This window comes from Mya arenaria, chromosome 11 (genome assembly GCF_026914265.1).
Source record: "Mya arenaria isolate MELC-2E11 chromosome 11, ASM2691426v1".
NCBI classification, from domain to species: domain Eukaryota; kingdom Metazoa; phylum Mollusca; class Bivalvia; order Myida; family Myidae; genus Mya; species Mya arenaria.
The window spans coordinates 47,430,751-47,451,594 of NC_069132.1; the positions used below are offsets into that span (position 1 = coordinate 47,430,751).

General features: G+C 36.3%; 1 protein-coding gene across 4 annotated transcripts in view; it reads left to right on the forward strand.

The window, feature by feature from the left end:
• The window catches only part of LOC128207961 (ESF1 homolog), a 62,013-nt gene that overhangs the window by 16,703 nt on the left and 24,466 nt on the right, over positions 1 to 20,844 (forward strand). For 3 of the 4 annotated variants that reach the window (XM_052911184.1, XM_052911187.1, XM_052911185.1), the window contains exons 3-4: positions 2,764 to 2,892; positions 3,228 to 3,397. In XM_052911184.1, coding sequence (XP_052767144.1) covers positions 2,764 to 2,892; positions 3,228 to 3,397 — 299 coding nt within the window. The remainder of the gene's footprint in view (positions 1 to 2,763; positions 2,893 to 3,227; positions 3,398 to 20,844) is intronic. The other variant, XM_052911186.1, reaches the window with a different exon arrangement.

Below are 20,844 nucleotides of genomic sequence, written 5' to 3' on the forward strand. Positions count from 1 at the left end.
TTTGAGTACAAAAGCCTATTTATTCATATTAAATAGTTGTGGCATTGTTTGAAATGCAAATACCTATTGATTAGGGATTTTTATATGATTTCATGTTAAAAAGTGGGTCTTTTTGAAGGTCAAGGTCATTTGAGGTCAAAGGTCAAGGTCATTTAGCCAATATATATACACAAAACTACTGCCATTTTAAAGCAAGTTGTATTCTTAAAACATTTGCCAAGTTTTAACATCAATGCATGCCTAGTAAAAAAGTTATGATGATTTGAGTAGACAGGGTATAAGCAGCATAAATCAGTAGAAAAATAATTGGCGCTGAGAGTTCCATTCTGTCAGAAATTTGGCGCCGAAAGAGTTAATGACCAATCGTATTTTTGATGAATATGCATGAAGAAATTATTGCTATCTAAACAATAAATACAAATTTGTTTATCTTTTCACTTTTCAATCAAATGTCCATCATTTTGCATCTTGTAATTGTGTTTTGAATTATTAATCGTTATTCCTGTATCACGACTACGGAAATATGTCTCCAACATTGACTTCGAGTGTTTGGAAGTATTTCACAAAATCCGAGGATGGTAAAAGTGTTGTCGTCTTTTTGTCTTTTTATCTTTTCCGCAATTATATCCTTATTACAAAACACCGCAGAAATTGTAAGTATTGCATTAAATCAAACAATGTTATGGAATAAAATTGCAATCGACTATCAAATAATCAAAGCGTCATTTAACATGAAACCTGCTGATAAATAACAAACTCGAAAGCACGTGGCAGTAACCAAGCAACCACCTCGGCCGAAGTGACTATCACATTCGCGAGGTGTTTATGTGGTATTCATCATGAGTTTTATGTCGTAAAATGAGTTGTTTAGCTTTGATTATAACATTATAAATTATTAAGACCGAGAAAGAATGAATGAAAAAGTGAAATTGCCATATGACGAATTATAAATTAAGTGGACAATTATGTCAAATAACAGAAGGTGGGTGACATATGATAGGAAATTTACTTATTATGAAAACAATTTGATACGAGTATCCGGATAGTATTCGAATACTTGATACGAATATCCGGATACCGATTTCGTATCCGGTTTCCATCCCTAGTTTTAAATGATAGTTCCAAATGATCGAAACAATGATCTTATCCTATGGAACATGTTTTTCGATTATGAAACCGGTGGTACCTACGTTGTGGGCCGACACCTTAGTGAGAGTGTCAATAAATAGCTACTTAAAATTTTATTCCGGGGCAAATTAAGCTGGTTTATTAATATTTTGTCAAATAAAGCTCTGTGAAATGTTATTTGTGTTCAAGTTTAACTGTTTAACATCTTAAAACGTTTTTATGCCCTCGAAGGTGGGCATATTAAAATCGCACCGTCCGTCCATCCGTCCGTGTGTCCAGCTCAATAACTCGTGTCCGGGCTGTAACTTTCCCTTGTTTGGACAGATTTTAAAATAACTTGCCACATGTGTTCGGCATACCAAGACGACGTGTCGCGTGCAAGACCCGTGTCCCTACCTCTAAGTTCAAGGTCACTCTTAGTGTTTATTCACAACTGAATGCTGCATATAAGGGCACAGAGTATAGGGTGTCATGTCCGGGCTGTAACTTTCTCTTGTATGGACAGATTTTACTTGCAATAACTTGCAAGACCCATGTGTCTACCTCTAAGTTGAAAGATACGCTTAGGTGTTTATTCGCAATGGAATGCTTAATATGAGGACATAAAGAGTGTAGGTTGTCAAGTATGGGTGGTATTTTTTTATGTTCAGAGGCAATTAAAATAACTTGACATATGTATTAGACACGTTAAGGTAAGATCAACTTGGCATGTACTGACCTTGTTCATAGTTCAATGTCACATTCGGGGGCATTCGTCACATACTGTGACAGCTCTTGTTTATACTGATACAGTCCAGGGATAATTCTAGTAAGCGATTTCCGCGATTTCTCGCATAAAAATCGCTCAAATCGCATCCAAATCATATAAATGCGAGATATTCTCGCGCTTGATCGCAGTTTGTGTATTTTGTGTCTTTTCTCTTTTGTTGTTTTACAAAATAAAGCATCATAATCGCGGATGGCTTTTTGTTTATATTAATTGAATTACGGACGAATTGCCTCCCCTACATTGAACGCATTTGTGTTATCAAATGTTTTAATCGATATCGTCCACGCACTTGTTTTCAAGCGTTTTTGCGACCCGGAATAATTTTGTTTACACGGGTTACCACTGCATTTTAAAGGCGTCTACAATATCGGAAGCGTCAAAATGTCAAATCAGAAAACGTTTGCATTCCTTGAAAAAAGTCTCTGGACCAAAATAAAATACCAGCTTCAGATGAAAACAAAAATGGCTAAATCCTATTCTTTGCTCAAGTATGATGAGTATGAATGTTCATGATGTCGGAACTGTTAACAAGTGTTTTCTTCTAGTCAAACAAATGTATATATCATATCTATATATCTATATATTGTAAATTTGTAAATATACCGTATTGATATTTATGAATAAAGTTACTGTTATGCATTAATTTTTCACTGCGTTATCATGTATTATAAAAATCTCACTGAAATTAAAATTCTCTCACCAATTTTGGACAAATGGGAGCAATTCTCTCATTAAAAATCTTACATAGAATTATCCCTGCAGTCTATATAGCCATATTTGTTTTCTGAATGGCTATCCTTGAAAATCAAATTATTTTATAATAACAGTCAATTTAAAAAAAGATACACACATAGAAAATGTTACAGATTCAGATGATGGTGGTGTAAATGATAGTGGTATTGACTTTGCCCGCGGTGTGGGTAATGTTGACAGCAGCAGTGGATCCAGTGACAACAGCAGCAATGAAGATGAGGAAGAGGAGGAAAAGGAAGCAGGTTACATTTAAGTTAAAAACTGGTGAAGTGAAATAGGCCTCTTCATTAAAGTTCTTCGGATAATGTGGTTATTAAATACCACCTAAATGACATTTTATTTGATTTCAGTGTTTCAATAATTATAAAACCCAATTTGAAATTTATTTTGCACAATTTGAAATAATCATTGAATTTCTATTCTTCACTAGCTTTTTTTTGGATTGTATCTTAAGAATGTTAACAAAAATCTCAGCATTTCTCGGCTCATTTTAAGACTTTGTTTTAACTTCCCCTATAAATGTAAGTCTTTGACATTTAACCACATTAAAGCCATAAAAATCCATTGTATTTCTCAGCAGATCTTGACCATCGGTGGGGAGAGCGTGATGAGAATGTGGAAGACGTGGATGTTGCAACACAACGTCTCGCTGTCTGCAATATGGACTGGGACCGTATCAAGGCTTGCGATATCTATGTCCTGCTCAACTCCTTTGCACCACAGACTGGAATTATAAAGTCAGTCAAGGTATTAAACATGTAGCTAGTGGTTTATGTTATGGCCATTACACATATACGTACAGTCAAAACTTGTTGGCTCGATACCTTATGGCTTGATATCCTCGAACCGGATTAAAAGGACCAATTTTTTTATGCCCCCAAAGGTGGGCATATTAAAATCGCACCGTCCGTCCGTCCCTCCGTCCGTCCGTCCGGCTCTGTAACTTTCCCTTGTATGGACAGATTTTAAAATAACTTGCCACATGTGTTCTACATACCAAGACGACATGTGGCGTGCAAGACTCCAGTCCCTACCTATTTATCCAAATAACTTACACAAACAAATATAATAGTTTAACCGCGTATGATTTATTTCTGAATAGCTTTCATTCATAAAATATGTTCTTCGCCGGGTCAGTCGGGGTCAGTCTTGAATGCCGGGATATATGTGACGTCACACGGATTGCAAACATGTAGCGTAGCTTACTATTGGTCATAGGGTAAAATGACTTCGTATGTAAATGCTTTATTTTCATTATTTTGTTCAATAAAACTCATTAAATTGCAAATACAACTATTCTAAGAGTAACACGCAATGTTTTGTCATGAAAAAATGCAATAACGCGTTAAATACACATAAGCAAGTACTTGATAACCCACATCCACGTAAGTAGTTCTGTTCCTACGCAGGTGGTGTGTATTAATGTATTCATGTTCAATATATCGTGTCAGGCGACTATTCGCATTTCTGAAATACCACTCTCTAAAAATCTATGAAATTGTGTTGAAATGACAGCTACAATAGCCATTGTTTACATAGTAACCATAAGGGTAGATGAGATTCGGAAGCATGTGCTGGTTCGGACAAAAATTTAGTAGTACAATATTTCCTGATTTACTTTGAAAGCAAAGCAGTTTATAAGCATATATAACGGTATCAACTAAAATACCTCTATCTTGAATGAAATAAATCGTGTCCATGTCGAACCTGATATTAAATGGCCGTTAATGCTGATTTGACAACACAAGCCATAGCATAAATGTACGATGTTTAAAGTTTAAAAATAGTAACACTTATGATGTCACCGATGGACAACTTCAGTATTAAATAAATTTAAAGCGGATTGATTTGCCCCCCTTATAAGCAACTAAGTAGTTTTGTTCAGAAACATACTTTTGTACAGACATATAGATGTTTCGCTTTTGAACGATCTTTCAAAAGTTCAGCTGTTGGTGATGTCGTACACAGAGTCTGATCCAGCGATTGCATTTTTCTAAATGACTTGCTGGTTTCGAACTGAACGAATTACACGCTGGTCTGGCTACCTTGTATCCGAATTAAAAGTGTCATAACAACACCTGTTCACCATAATACTTAAAAAGGCGAGGAAATGTCAATGATTGTATATGACGGACTCTGGTCAGTTTGACGGACAAAATGGCGGATAACAACACGGCTTATCAGCGCTGTATTCTGATTGGCTGATAGGACCTGTCAATCAAATCCTGTCGTAAGGTCAATTTAGTGGTCCACTACCATGGTTGTTCAAATTATGCTCCTTGAGTCAAAACTGGCACTGCCCCAGGGGTCACAAGTTTCCTAGAGACTTATTTAAGAAGTATTTTCAAAATCTTATTGTTTCAAACCACAAGGCCCATGCGTTTGATATTTGTTGTGGAGCATCATATGATGACTGTCTAGCAAAACATTTGAAATTATGCCCCTTGGGCAAAAGCTGGCCCCAACCCTTTTGACTTACTTTTTGATTTTTAAAGCTACAGCAATGAAATTTTGACAATGTGTACTGTTTTGCAAACGAGCATCAATGTTGTCCTCAGATGTCCTTGACTTTAACCTTTTGACCAACGTTGTTTTTTTTAAAGAACAGGAATGAAAATTTTGACAATGAGTACAGTTTTGAAAGCCAATCTTTTTTACCCTCAGATTACCTTTACTTGGCACATATTAAAATTGTTCTTGCAACTAATCTGCTTACAACACTTTCTGTCCTCAGATGTTGAACATGCAGCGTTTTCAGCTAACCCAAACACAAAAAGTGAACTATATGTTTGTTGCCTATTACTCATACGTACATGCTCTGGATTGAAAATGACCACAAGAGCCATGCCAGTAGATCATAGGCCCTCTTGGGCCTCTTGTTTAATAAAAACCGAAACCAGTTTTTAAAACCATCAAAACCCCTACTGGAGGTGGTTTCATCGGTTCATTATCCCCCGCCTTGAAAAGGGGAGGGGCTATAGTAATGGTAGACGCGCTTCCGTGCGTGCGTGTGTGGGTCCATCCGTCCCACATTCATTTCTTTGCATCTGCTCTAAAGACTTACATTTCTCATGCGATTTCTACCAAACTTTCTCAGATTGATGATCATAAAGTGAAGCAGCACAAATTGTCGGGCTTTCCCGATTCAACTATTTTTGAAAGAGTTATTGCCCTTTGCTTATTTTACATTTCAAATTGGTTTCTTCGCAACTCCTCTTACGTTTTCATGCGATTTCTACCAAACTTTCACAGATTGATGATCATAACGTGAAGCAGCGCATATTGTCGGGCTTTCCTGATTTGACCATTTTTGAAAGAGTTATTGGCCTTTGCTTATTTTTAGTGATGGGAATCGGTTCCAGCTTTACTATCGATGATCGGTTCGACTCAAGTAACCGATTATCGATAGTACAATCGGTTGGACCATTTCTGACTATACCTTAAATGTAGTAGTATTAGTAGTATTTTGTACAATAAGTTAATAACCTATAATCATTTTATACTAAGCTTCATGGTGGTCAAGGTGAAAGGCTAGATTTGTTGTGTTGCCTGAAGATAGAAATTATACAAACTATTACACACAGTACACTATTCAAACTAAATTTCTTTCCTCAAAACATTTTGTAAACTCTTTTCATTAAATTAAACAACATTAACTGATATGTTATGTACTTTCAAAACTCAAATTAAATTTGCACAAGGCACTTTCATGACTACTGGTTCATTAACTTAACTTCTTAAGGCATGGCAAGCTTAAATAGCCCAGCAGATTAGTGAAAAAATCGTTCACATTGTGGTACAAGCACCAAAATTGACATGGAGACTCTTTTGGATCTACTTATTTGGAAAATCCCGTTAGCCACGAAAAATTCATAATGGCCACTATTTTTTTTCAAAATGGCCGCCATTAAAGTTAGTCATTACTGTTTTTATTATTTAAATTGACATACATGACCAAACTAAACGGGTTTTGATCTGAAATTATTTATTTAATGCTAATTTAAAAAAAAATAAGATAAATATTGATTTCCCAGGTAGTGATTTTTTTTTTTTGCATTTATGTTTTTATATCTTTCATTAAAAAAAGATTTTTTCTCTTTTTTTCAGCTTTTTCTCTGTTATTTTCTCTTTTTTATTTAAGAACGAGTCCTAACTTTGAATTTGAAAACATTCTAGCCTACACAATTATATCGACACAGAGCTGTACGCGGGAGTCTAAATCGATAACACTTAATTGGTGCTGTCCAAAAGATTTGCCACATATCACCGTGCTTTTTCCAGCCCTCAGCCCTTGTCAGCAGGGCTTTCGATTTTCATTTGACATATAGTTGATAGGCACCTATGCAACTTGCTTAGTATGCAGCACGCTTAACATGTTGAATAAAAGCTTCTTGCATTGGAGGAATTGATTCATATGACCTTTGTTTTTGAGCAAACAATGTCAGTCTTGCTTCGTTAATACTATCATTGGCAAAGAACTATCACATAGTAACTACGAACTTTTCATGAATATAATAATCCTTTTTGTCAATTGTTGGTAAGTTTTATAAAAACAGTAGAAGCATACATTCCATGTCTGTCATGCACTCTATATCCCTTGTCAACAGAATGCACATACAACATCACATTCAATAAAAGTATGGAAACATAGAAGGCCGCTGGATTTCTGGGCCTATTGACTCACTTATTTCCTGTATGGAACCTCAAGTGCAATCCTTGACCAAATGTATCTCGCAGCTATTCTACATCAAGAAGCTGTACAATTGGCATAACATTGACCGCAATGACAAGAAAGTCTGTGTAGCTGGCTTTAATCATAATGGTTATGTACCGTCTGCTGCTGTGTGTTTTGCATGCAAGAAGATTCATGTGTCTGCTTCCTCTTGCAATGGTGACTACAACTGTTAACTATTATTTGGACACATCTTCACAAAATTATCCACCAGGAAGTTAAATAGCTCAGTCTTGTTGCATGTTATCTCTCAAGAGGCTACACCAGTATTGTGGGATTTTCTTTGTCAGTCACTCTTTGTCTAGCTCCTATGCCTCGCATTGTTCTTGTTTCAGATTTTAAAGTAGAGAACCGGTATACGTCAAACAAAATATTTATTCCCGCCTAAGTACAACTACGTGCTTGTACTTTTGAGACTACTTCTAGTGATGCATACTAAGTCGATTTGACAAAAATGATGACACCAGCCTCTAGAATTGACCCAGGTGCGATTTCAGGCAGCTATGGAGATTACCATTATCACTCAGTGCAGCGGGAAAAGACTGATTCTCATGCTGAAGAAAAAACGGCCACATTCTCTAGATAGGCAGAATAAGTGTAGAAAACAGACGACAGTCGTCATTTTTAAGATTTTCCCTTATGAATCATCTGCTATTGGCTCTGGCTTTTGCCGAAAGAAATATGTCGTTTTCTTCTTGTTTGGCTAATAAAATGAGCACTGTATCCATCCCTTTCAGGAACTTATTGCAGCTGGTTTTACCGTGATCATAATGAAAAGCAACCATTTCAGCAGCATTAAGATGTGCTAAACGTGTTGTATCAAGTATGATAATATTCTTATTTCTCCCCAGTAGTAGCATTGCCCATATCATTTTAGTGTACAGCTTCTGTACTTTATCAAAGAAGGCCTTTTGTGTATGTTCTTTCTGTTCGTAATTTCTGGTATTTTTATTTGCACCCTTGAGTTCAAATGCCAATTCATACTGAGCAACCAAGTGACTGACTTCAGCTCCAGCATCATGGCACATTCCATTGTCATAGTTTGGATGAGTCTTCAGTCACAACAATGGCACCACCATCACCTTTGATAACAGCACTAGCTTTCTCATAAGCTTGGTCAATAGCTTACGCTGAAAATTCACAATTAGATTTATGAACAACAGATATTCCGTAATGGAATTCTGCAGCTATCTGTGGATATGCATGCTCAAGCACCATCATGTGTCTGAGATGCATTGGGAGCCATCACGCATAGTTCACAATGTTGTTTGCAAAATATAGTGGTATCTGCACGCACTACAATTGATGGTATAAAGTAAATTCTGCTTAACGGAATGATCAGACCAGGGACAAGATTATCAATTCCATTGTCAACACTAGATTTCTAAATTGATATAGTGGACTTTCAGTTCTGCGCCTTTTACAGCAGTCAACGATACATATGTTCATTGGTCCCTGAACACTCACTGACATTGTACAGCCTGTAGGCTTTTTTAATTAGCTTGAATAGAGTGCTAGCTGTAACCTGGTGCATTAGCCGTGTCCTAGTGGCGCATGAAGCAGAAAGAAAGCATTTTGCTGTCCCTGAGGAAGTAGTACCTGCCTCATCAACGGCTCCTATCCATCTTATAATTGTATGGTTCCAGTGGACTGAAATGCCACCAGTTCAATATGCAAACCCAAGACATAATGCCAAACTTGTCTTCACCTTTCTTTTTAGGCCAATGACACTGTTTTGCTTATGCGTAGATTGTGTTTTTCCATCTTGTTTGTACAATGATACTTACCCGTACATTATATGACTTAATGTTGATGCGTGCTCTAATGAGGCTTATTTATTTTAATTAAGTAATTTCTCATACATGATGATGGTACAACAGTGATGTTATGGCCATACTAACAAGTTAAATATTAGACTCGAGTTCCAGTGAAGTTTTGTTTTTTAAAACAACACTAATTTGAGTGAATTTGACAGCTATATTTCATTTTCAATTTTAATTAAATTTTGCTAAATTTACTTATCAATTGAAAAAAATAAGCGAACATTCTTTCTGACCATCGTATCAAATGTTCCAACGTGCTAATGGCATTGACAAAATGAAAAGAAAACAGTCGGCATTTAGAACGAAAGGAAAAAGTTTGACAGCCAACCTTTGTTTGCATATTTCTTGTTACAAAGCCGGCACACAGCATAATCCATATCAAGATTTTCTTTGGTAGGTGGGCCTGGCTTTTTTGTTGAAGCCGAAGTGAGTCCATACTCTCGATCTGGCTTTGCCCCCAGGATAGGGAAATATTTCGTCTTCGAGATTTGGCGCTTGGTCAGCCATATTGTTTAACGATAAGAAATGAACAGCTCCAAATGTATAAATGAAGCAAAAGAAAATAGGCGGTAATGAACGGAAAGTAAAGGACGAATTTCTAACGCAGTGATGTCCCCTGGCAAGTGGAAGACGAAGACAAAAGGAACTCTCGTTGAACCGATGATTGATTATGACCATATACATAACTTTTTTTACATTCAAAATTGGTTTCTTCGCAATTCCTCTTACGTTTTTCATGCGATTTCTACCAAACTTTCACAGATTGATGATCATAAAGTGAAGCAGCCCATATTGTCGGGCTTTCCTGATTTGACCATTTTTGAAAGAGTTATTGCCCTTTGCTAATTTTACATTTAAAATTGGTTTCTTCGCAACTCCTCTTACGTTTTTCATGCGATTTCTACCAAACCTTTACAGATTGATGACTATATAGTGACGCAGGGCATATTGTCGGGCTTTCGCGATTCGACCATTTTTGAAAGAGTTATTGCCCTTTCTTTATTTTACATTTAAAATTGGTTTCTTCGCAACTCCTCTTACGTGTATGACTATATAGTGACACAGTGCATATTGTCAGGCTTTTGCAATTTGACCTTTTTTGAAAGAGATATTGCCCTTTCTTAATTGTACGCATTTCTTATGTTCCTGAGAAACTACCCTTACCATTGATTGGCTTTCATTACAAAAAATGTCCCCATGAGGCGGGGGATATAGCTGTCTTGTTGTCTCTTGTTCCATCCGAAAACTAGTTTACCTTGAAAACAATATGGTGGTCATTGATCAACCATGTTTGTTGAAACTCATTCTTTTTTTATAACAAATGGACAAATGAGCTAAATGAAAAAGGTACTATTAATAAGTGTGTGTTAATATATCAGTTTGTAGGCTCCACCATGTTGTTAAAACTGTTCACAAAAACATGTATTTGTTACTTGAAGCAAAGTTAGGCCTAAAAAAATAAAGGTTTTTAGTTTGGTACAGGTTTGTTTGCTTTTTTGTTGTCCCTTTTCAACTGCATTTCAGTTATATTAGGACATTGCTGGGGCTAAACATTCGGTAACTATGATTTCCCTGGATAAACAAACCCTTGGATTGATAGACTGGCGCTCTCCCAACTGAGCTAGCCGAGTTTTGTTGTCATTCGTTACACACCTTCCGAAAGCAAAACATATTGATGATTAAATTCGACAATACTGACCTGCTTCAGCATCTCAAAAACATGTCTCTGCCATTCTCCAAGAAGGCAAGTTAGGAATATATAAATTAGGAATTATAAACTGTACAAATGACAACAGACCAAGTTTCAGTCCCAGTTTAAAATAAAGTCACATTTTGTCAGGCACCAGCCTGTGTCAGAACTCTCAGAATTTTAAATTTCCTTTCTATATGTTTGCCCTGCTGCTATTTTATTTAAACTTTTTTTTTATGATTGCATAATTGGATAAAAACATGACAAGTAAAAAGGGTCATGCCTTGTCCTGCAGTGTTGGGTGGGTATATTAAAATAAGACCGCATTCAATCTTATGTTTGGAAAAACTAATACTATTATCCATCTTACTCGGAAGAACGAACAGTTGGAGAATTTTCCGATGAACTGTATGTCATACAGCTGCAGTACTTCATACAAACGGGTCGATGGCCCCTTGTCAGATGTTGACATGTCAATCTCAGATATAGACCCCGGCTCGCACATAAACATTACCTCTACATGTCGAAACTCATCTTTGGTGTTATGAGCTTAAACTCCCGGCGTTCTGGAGTGTTATGGCGACAAAACGCCGTTTTTACAATGTTTATGACGGCTAAATTGGTTGCCATGTTTTTGTTGTGTAGCGATTTGCACAACTTATTTTTTTTGTTGTAGCAATTCGCACAGCACAATTTATTTTGCGACGCGCGGAGCATTATGCCCGTACAGTACTGTACAGTTCCGTACTGGGCCCAAAATCACGATTTTTTTTTTCCCACCAAAAAAACAGTAGGGTTGGCGGTACTTTCCAGGTAGGGTCGGGCGACCCGAACCACACAATTTATTTTTTTAGGCCTTATCAAAACCGGTTTCCAATCTGCTGAAACCATTGAAACCAAACTGAAACTGGTTTGGTATCAACAAAAACGCCCAATGTTGTGGTTGGATGACCTTGACTGTGACTGCCTACTTTCTTATTTATGAAGCTACAGCAATGAAATTTGGATCATGTGTAGAGTTTTGAAAACTAATATCAATATTGTCCTCGGATGACCTTGACTCTGACTTTTTTTACCTACTTTCTTTTTTTTAAGGTGCAGCAATAACATTTTGACCATGTGTACAGTTTTGAAAACAAATATCAATGCTGTGGATTACCTTTATTGTACCTTTTTTACATCTTATTTTTGAAGCTACAGTTTTGAAATTTGGATCATATGTACAGCTTTGTGAACAAATATCAAGCTATATTGATTACAAAGCTTAAACTCTTTTACTAAGGTGAGCGATTTAGGGCCATCATGGACCTCTTGTTATATTATTAATGAAATTGTCATTATTAATTCGCAAAAGCATTAAAATTCTGAGTTAATTAACCTACTCATGCTCTAATATCAACAGCGACACGCTTGATTAACTACAGAGTCTGAAAGCTGAGAACCGCCGCTTACGTCGTTTTAAGAACATGTAATGAAAAAATCGTTGTCGATATAAAACTTAAAGAAGGCCTGATTATGCATATAGATATATCAGGTAATTAAAGATTTTCAGTTGAATGTTGATCCACTGTAGGAGCAGTATGCAATAAATTATTATACTGTTTCTCTTTTGTCATCTGACCGCTTTTCGCCAGTCGCAACCAATTACGATCACAGTGTTCCTTGTTAGAAACGCCACAGAATTTGATGTGAATCTCATTCAGGAATAATTTTGTATCAATTACTATCTGAATCAGCTACGATGGCTCTAAAGCACCGCTTACGAATTGCCAAGTTACGATGGAATATCAAGCCAACGTGTTTCGATTGTATATAGAAAATCTTGCCGTGAAAAATCGGCTGCCATTACTAGAATTGATCCAATGCAACTTTTTCTTCAGGTTAGCTCTATGTCATCATTTTTGTCGAACCGATTAGTGACGAACGAGACATAGCTGTCACAATGAAGGTTCAGTGTATGTGCGTGAGTGTGTGCGCCCATACAGACTGAACCTTGTCTGGGCCATATCTTGACCATGCATTTATAGGATTTTCAAAAAACTTGCCATGATGTTTCACCATGATGAGGTGGTGTTTTGTGCATCAGACCAAGGTCTGTTTCACAAAGGTCAAGGTAATGCTTAGAAGTCAAAGGCTGAATTGATCCTCATTTGGGCTGTATTATTATATTGACCATGCATTATGGGATTTTTAAAAAACTTGCCATGAATGTTCACCATGATGAGGTGGCATGTTGGACACAATACTAAGGTCTGTACCTCTAAGGTCAAGGTTACCCTTAGAGGTCAAAGGTTGAAATGACCCTTGTCCAAGTTGTATCTTGACCATGCATTATAGGATTTTGAAAAAAACTTGCCATGAAAGATCCAGGACTGTACCCAAAGGTCAAGGTTGAAATGATCCTAATGTAGACTGTATCTTGACCATGCATTATAGGATTTTCAAAAACTTGCCAAGAAGGTTCACCATGATGATGTGGTTTGTCTCGCACTAGACCCTTGTCTGTACCTCAAAGGTCAAGGTAACCCATAGGGGTCTAAGGTTGAAATGATCCTTGTCTGTGCTGTATCTTGACCATGCATGACAGGATTATCAAAATAGTTGCCATAAAGGTTCACCATGACAAGGTGGTGTGTTGCGCAGATCTGTACCTCAAAGGTAAGGGTCATGCTTAGAGGCCAAAAGTTGAAATGATCCTTGTCCAGGCAGGACCTAAACTATGCATTATAGGATTTTCAAAAAACTTGTCATGAAGGTTCACCTTGATGAATTGGCATGTCATGTTTAGAGGTCAAAGGTTGAAATGATCCTTGTCTGGGCTGTATCTTGACCATACATTAAAGTGACACTCTTATTCAAAATCAAAACATACACATGTATAACAAACATAAATTTTGACTGATAAAACTTAACTTACTTACTGTATTATATCATGTAAAGGACGCTAGCATAGATAGGACGATGGCGAAAGAATAGTTGAAAAAACGGGTAAAAACCCCTTAATATATAAGATAGGACGCAGCAGAAATATGTCAAAATCGGAGCCGAAAAATTGAGGTTGGTCAAGTATTTATAACATATATTGAAGTAAAAAACAAACAAAAAAAAGTATATAAGGCATATTTCGGTAACTGTCTTGTGTATTTTGATAATTATCGTCGTATTTCGGTAATTTAGCATACACAACAATGATATAAGTCTTGACATTTTGAGAACATTCACGCATATTATAAGACTTATACAAATGCTGTAATAGTCCCGACACGCCTTCTGACTGACAGTCAACCGTTGCAAGCGCAGCAAAACTGATGATTGTTTTGATAAGGCTTGTCGCTGCGTGGATTAAAGCATGTTGGCATAATTAATGCGTGTCTGTAATTAGCCTTGCCAGCGGAAGGCACGTTGGGTAAAGTGCGAACAAACAACCATACGGTATTACCATCGCAGTAGTTTGTTCTATTGATGTTTTTCTAATGACAGACAGCGGGTGTTTTTCACACCTTCGCACATTTGAAAAGATTTGATAGTGACAATAATGCTACTTTGCATTATGCACATTCCTTTATTAATTTTTTAAAACAGTAACATACAACAAAATGTTTTGTAAAATATCGAAACATTAAAATCATGAACAACGATTAATTGATATTTACCTCCTTTCCCGATTTTCCGTTGCCGTTATAACTCAATCCAGTTAAAGTGCTGACTCACATCGAGTTTTTGTGAGTTGCGTCCCTTTTGTAAAAAAGTAAACACATGTTTGTTTTCAATTTATTTCTATAAATCATTTTAAAGTAAACATTCAATATATTTCTGCGTGTGTTAACTTGCGTGATTTTACCTGTGTCTGTTGTTCTCTTCGGTGACTTAGTACAGATACTTACTATTACCGCATTCTTCCCCGGTCCGATATTTTCGACCTGAAATGGACTTGGAAAAAACCCCAGATGAAATTCTAATAGCATAGAAAGGACGCAGGCAATTTTTAAGACGAGAATTGGGGGTAAAAAAGTGTGTCCTATGCATGATATAATACGGTACTAAATAATACATTTATGGAAATATGAATAACTAATAACAAGTTTGTAACCGTGTCTTTAATAGCTGAAAACACAAAAATATTAAATGATTGGTGAATGCTGAAAGATTTACTGTGATTTACTATAGTCACATCAGGTAGAAATACTGTATTTTGTGCACATTTCTTTCAAATTAAACTCGGTATCCTTCTCAAGAAACATTTATTCTTCCTTTTTGGAATATTTAAACATTAATCTTTATGGAATGCTAAATATATGGACAAAGTAGTGGAGTATCCTTGTCCAGGTTGTTATGTTGTCAAGCATGGAGTGACTTAATAAGTTGGCACATGTGTATAATACATAAAGTGTCGCATGCAAGACTCACTACCCATTCTCCAAGTTCAAGGCCACACTTCAAGTTTAATATTATATAAATATCATGTGGCATCATGTGTGACATTGATATTGTCAACCCGAGAGCAGAATGTCAGAATGACAATATCAATATCACACATGCTGCCATATGATATTTATTTTATTATACTGAACAAAATTAAGTACATAAAAAGTTTTAAAATGTTTATAATTCATTAAAACAAGTTTTACATGTTTACTTGCTGACAGTTCCTGTCGTCTGACATTTTTGTGTACACATTGAATAGTGACGTCACCGCTGTATGTGTATGAGGGAAGAAATCACATCATGATTTAGCTAAAATATTAAAGCAGTTATTATACCCCCAACAAACCAGGTTCGAAGGGGGTATATTGGAGTCATACTTGTGGTCCGTCGGTTTGTCGGTCGGTCCGTTGCAATTTACCTTGTCCGAAGCATACCTTAAATACTACTTGATGGAATTGGATTAAACTTCATTCAATGATAGAGCATAATGAGAGGAAGTGCAGTGTACAATAACCATAACTCTATTCTTGCTTATTACTGAGTTATTGCCCTTTGTTACTTTTGTTTGTCTGGAGTATAACTTGAAAAGTACTGGATGGAATTCATTGGAACTCCGTACAATGGTAAAGACAATGAGAGGTAGTGCAGTGTTCAAGAACCATAACTCTACTTTAGCTAATTACTGTGTTATTGTACTTTATTTGGTTTTTTTTGCTGTCAAATATTTTTCCAGACATTAACTTGCAAACTACAAGATGGAATTTATTAAAACATAATACAATGGTAAAGCACAATGAGAGGAAGTGCAGTGCACAAGAACCATTACTCTATTTCAGCCAGTTACAGAGTTAAGTACATAAAAACTACAGATTTTGTTACTTTTTCTTGTCCGGAGCATAACTTGAAAACTATTGGATGGAATTTAATAAAACTTCATGCAGTGATAGATCATAATGAGAGGAAGTGCAGTGTACAGGAACCGCAATTCTATTTCAGCTGATTACAGAGTTACTGCCCTTTGTAACTTTTTCTTGTCCAGAGCATAACTTGAAAACTATTGGATGGAATTTAATAAAACTTCATACAGTGATAGATCATAATGAGAAGGAGTGCAGTGTACACGAACCGCAATTATATTTCAGCTAATTACAGGGTTACTGCCCTTTGTTACTTTTTCTTGTCCGGAGCATAACTTGAAAACTATTGGATGGAATTTAATAAAACTTCATACAGTGATAGATCATAATGAGAGGAAGTGCAGTGTACAGGAACCGCAATCCTTTTTAGCCAATTACAGAGTTATTGCCCTTTGTTAACCAGGTTTTCAACGAAAACCAGGTTATTAGAATGAGGTTGTCGTTGGGCGGGCGGGCGGGCGGGAGGGCGGTTGTCAAACATTGGTTTCTGTTCAATAACTTTAGTTAGCATAGATAGATATTGATGAAACTTGGTCTGTAGGTAGCTTACGGGAAGAGCTAGCTTGGGATTGCTTTTGAGGGGGGTGGGGCTACGGTCAAGGTCACTGTTACTAAAAATAGAAAAATGGTTTCTGCCCAATAACTTTAGTAAGCATTGACCGATATTGATGAAACTTGGTGTGTAGGTAGCTTATGTGAAGAGCTAGCTTGAAATTGCTTTTGAGTGGGGAGGGGCTAAGGTCAAGGTCACTATTACTAAAAATAGAAAAATGGTTTCCGCCCAATAACTTTAGTTAGGGTTGACAGATATTGATGAAACTTGGTGTGTAGGTAGCATGTGAAGAGCTAGCTTGGGATTGCTTTTGAGTGGGGAGGGGCTACGGTCAATGTCACTGTTAATTGGAATAGAAAAATGTTTTTTGCCAAATAACTTTTGATAGCATTGATAGATATTGATTAAACTTGGTGTGTGGGTAGCTTATGTAAAGAGCTAGCTTGGGATTGCTTTTGAGGGGGTGGGGCTAAGGTCAAGGTCACTGTTACTAAAAATTTAAAATTGGTGTCCGCCCAATAACTTTAGTTAGCATTGATAGATATTGATAAAACTTGGTGTGTAGGTAGCTTATGTACAGAGCTAGCTTTGGATTGCTGTTGAGGGGGGTGGAGCTAAGGTCAAGGGCACTGTTACTAAAAATAGAAAAATGGTTTCTGCCCAATAACTTTAGTTAGGATTGATAGATATTGACGAAATTTTGTGTGTAGGTACTAGTAGCTTATGTGAAGAGCAAGCTTGGAATTTCTTTTGAGGGGGTGGGGTCATGGTCACTGTTACTAAAAATAGAAAAATGGTTTCTGCCCAATAACTTTAGTTAGCATTGATAGATTATGATGAAACTTAGAGCGAAGGTAGCTTATGTGAAGAGCTAGCTTGGGAGGTGGAGTCAAGGTCACTGTTCCTAAAAATAGAAAAATATTTTTCTGCCCAACAACTTAGTTAGAATTGATGGATAGTGATGAATCTTAGTGTGAATATAGCTTATATGAAGCTGCAGATTGAACTTACTCATACAACAAATTAATTGGCTATAATTTCTGATTGCCCATAACAAAAACCTGGTTTCATCGCATTGCGGCGCTTCAAGTTACTTTTTTCTTGTCTTGAGCATAACTTGAAAACTACTGGATAGAATGTAATAAAACTCTATACAATGGTACAGCACAATGAGAAGGAGTTCAGTGTACATGAATCATTACACTATTTTAGAAAAATTACAGTGCTATTGCCTTTTTCTGTGTGTTTTTTTGTCAAACTTTTGTCCGTACAGTAACTTGAAAACTACTTGATGGAATTTCATAAAACTTCATACAATGATAAATCATAATGAACGGCAGTGTTCGGGGGGTATTAATCACTTTCAGTGATAGCTCTAGTTTGCCCTTATATGACATTCAAAATATCACTGCGGTCACATGACCTGACAGTGAATTTTCGCTTGGTCAAGTGTCAAAAAGGTTGAAAAGGTTGAAAATGTTTCTGATAGTCAAAATATCTCTTTCGGGTAATGGGATTTTACCATTGTAACCAAAAGTGTGGTATAATAATATGGAATGCTGCATATATGCACATTGATCGGGTTGGGGCTGTTACTTCTTGCTGTCATGCACAGGGGGATTTGAAAATAAATTAGCACATGTGTTAGAGGCATGTGTCCCATGCAAAACCTACAACCCTACTTCAAAGTTCAATGCCAAACTTAAGAGTTTAATTATTATGGAATGCCTCATATACCGTAAATGACTGGGTATAAGACGATAGGGGGTATTAGACGCAGGGAATAAAATCTGTGAAAAGTCCGAGAAAAAAACTTTTAATCTATGTTTTTGGTTAAAAGACGCATAGAAAAAATGTCAAAATCGTCCGGCATTTTCTACCACCATGTTTGTTGACAGTGACAAAAATTTTTTTTTTCGTGAAAATGGCGATGGTTATCTTTAAAACCATACAACCATACTGTCGAGAATGAAAAGTTATGTTATGCAAAAAATATTTTGACAGTGCCCAACTTTGCTTTATTATATGTAAGTTTGATTATTGTTTAATTCAATTTATTATTCAAAATAATATTGAATACCGTAATTCACAAGAGTTCGGACACCATAAATTAATTATTTTTTTCGCTCTCCGAATACATAGAAAATTATCATTTTCACATTTTATTTACATGTTTGTTTAACCTGCCTTTTTTCTTCATGTTTGCTTTTTACCACTTATTAATTGATCCGTAGTAATCAATGGTCATAAACTTATTTATTACGCCTATAAGTGTAAATCCTTCATCAAGTTAATTAAAACACCATTTTATACATGCACTGAACTGAGTAAACACATTCTATCGGCTTTAGAACAAAGAGTCACACTGTGTGACGTCACATAACTTACAGTTATACCCACGAGGATCTCGTGGAGAGCATGGACATTGCTATGCAGGATTAATGTATAACTGTACGATTATTGCTTCATATAGTCTATAAGTGTGGTACTAGTTTGAAAGCTTATTGGCAGATCGTTTTACAAACATGCCATGTCGATGTTTTCTTAATCCCTTGATTGCCCTTGTTGTTTGTTTAATCCTCAAATAAATATATCACACTTCCTTTTCAACAGGCAATTAATCGTTTAGGATGGGTAGTAACTAATTAAATTGTCACAGTGGTGTATACGGTTAGGTAATCTAGCCATGCATTGTAAAGATAAAAATCAATAATCTTCGTCTGTGAAACTTGGTAACTATGAAAGTTATGATTGATGTCCTTTGGGTGTCCGAAAATTAGGTACGCAAAATAAATTATTTTGGGAAATAATTATGGGTGTCCAAATATTTAGAGTGTCCGACCTCTTAGGTGAATTACGGTAACTTTAATCGAAAAATATTTTTGTTGAAATTATAAACCCCTTACGATATACCGTATCCCGATCTTCAACTGCCGTTTTAACCCGTATATACTCGATCAATATGACGCGAGTAACATCCCTTTCTACAGAAATTTAAACAAACTCTCGGCTTGAAATTGACCTCAGAAAAAAAGTTCAAAAAATTGTTACTGGGTATTATACGCAGGCATATTTTTGCATCAAAATCTGAGGAAAAAAGTGCGTCTAATACCCAGTCATTTACGGTATGCAAATATTTTTTTTTCAATGTATCTGTTACTTGGTCATGTACGGAGGGATTTTAAAGTTAACTGGCACATGTTGGTACATGAAGACAATGTGTCATGTGCAAGATCCACATCCCTACCTCTTACTGCATCACTCCTCTACACTTGATATCACCCATCCTGCTTATACTGCTAATATGATAGATCTTCCTGAATGTATCATCAATGGAACTGGAGGCATTCATCACTTTATACACTGACAGCTCTTGAGTCTTGCTTGTTACTACTAATAAATCGTAAATGAAATAGTGGCATATCATATACAGGGTAACCGCTTGTGGATGCCTTACAGTTGAATGGAAATTAACCTCCATTCAATGGCACTTGCAAAACTTGCAAAACTATAGACAAACATCATATTTGCTGAAAAGAAGTTTAACGCAATTTTAAAAATGTTATGATGACATCTTACAGTTTATGTCTCAATCTGGATGTACTTTAATTTCATCTTAAGTCGTAAATGCTCTTTGAATGGGTATTTCTGAGCATTGATTTGTATTTAACATGAAATAAACATGTATACATGTGTGGAGGTTATGTTGAGTGCCTTTAAACAAATTTTTAACAGTTGAAATAGGGTTTACGCGAATGTACACTGTTCATGTTACATTATAAATTGATCAATTAAATATAGCATCGTGGGTGCAGTTGGTGGGGGAGGTATGATTGAATGTACGGTGTTTGGCTTGTCAGTGTAGATATAGTCGCTCAGCTCTGTCCATTCCCGCCATTTGTTCGTCTGTGTGTCTGTTATACCCTTGTCCAGAGAATAACTTAAAAATTTCTGATACTGGTAGGCAGATTAGCCATGACCTGAAGATGAACCATATTGATTTTGAGGTCAGTGGTCAAAGTGCTCACTCAAGAGTTTTCGCCCTTAAATTAAA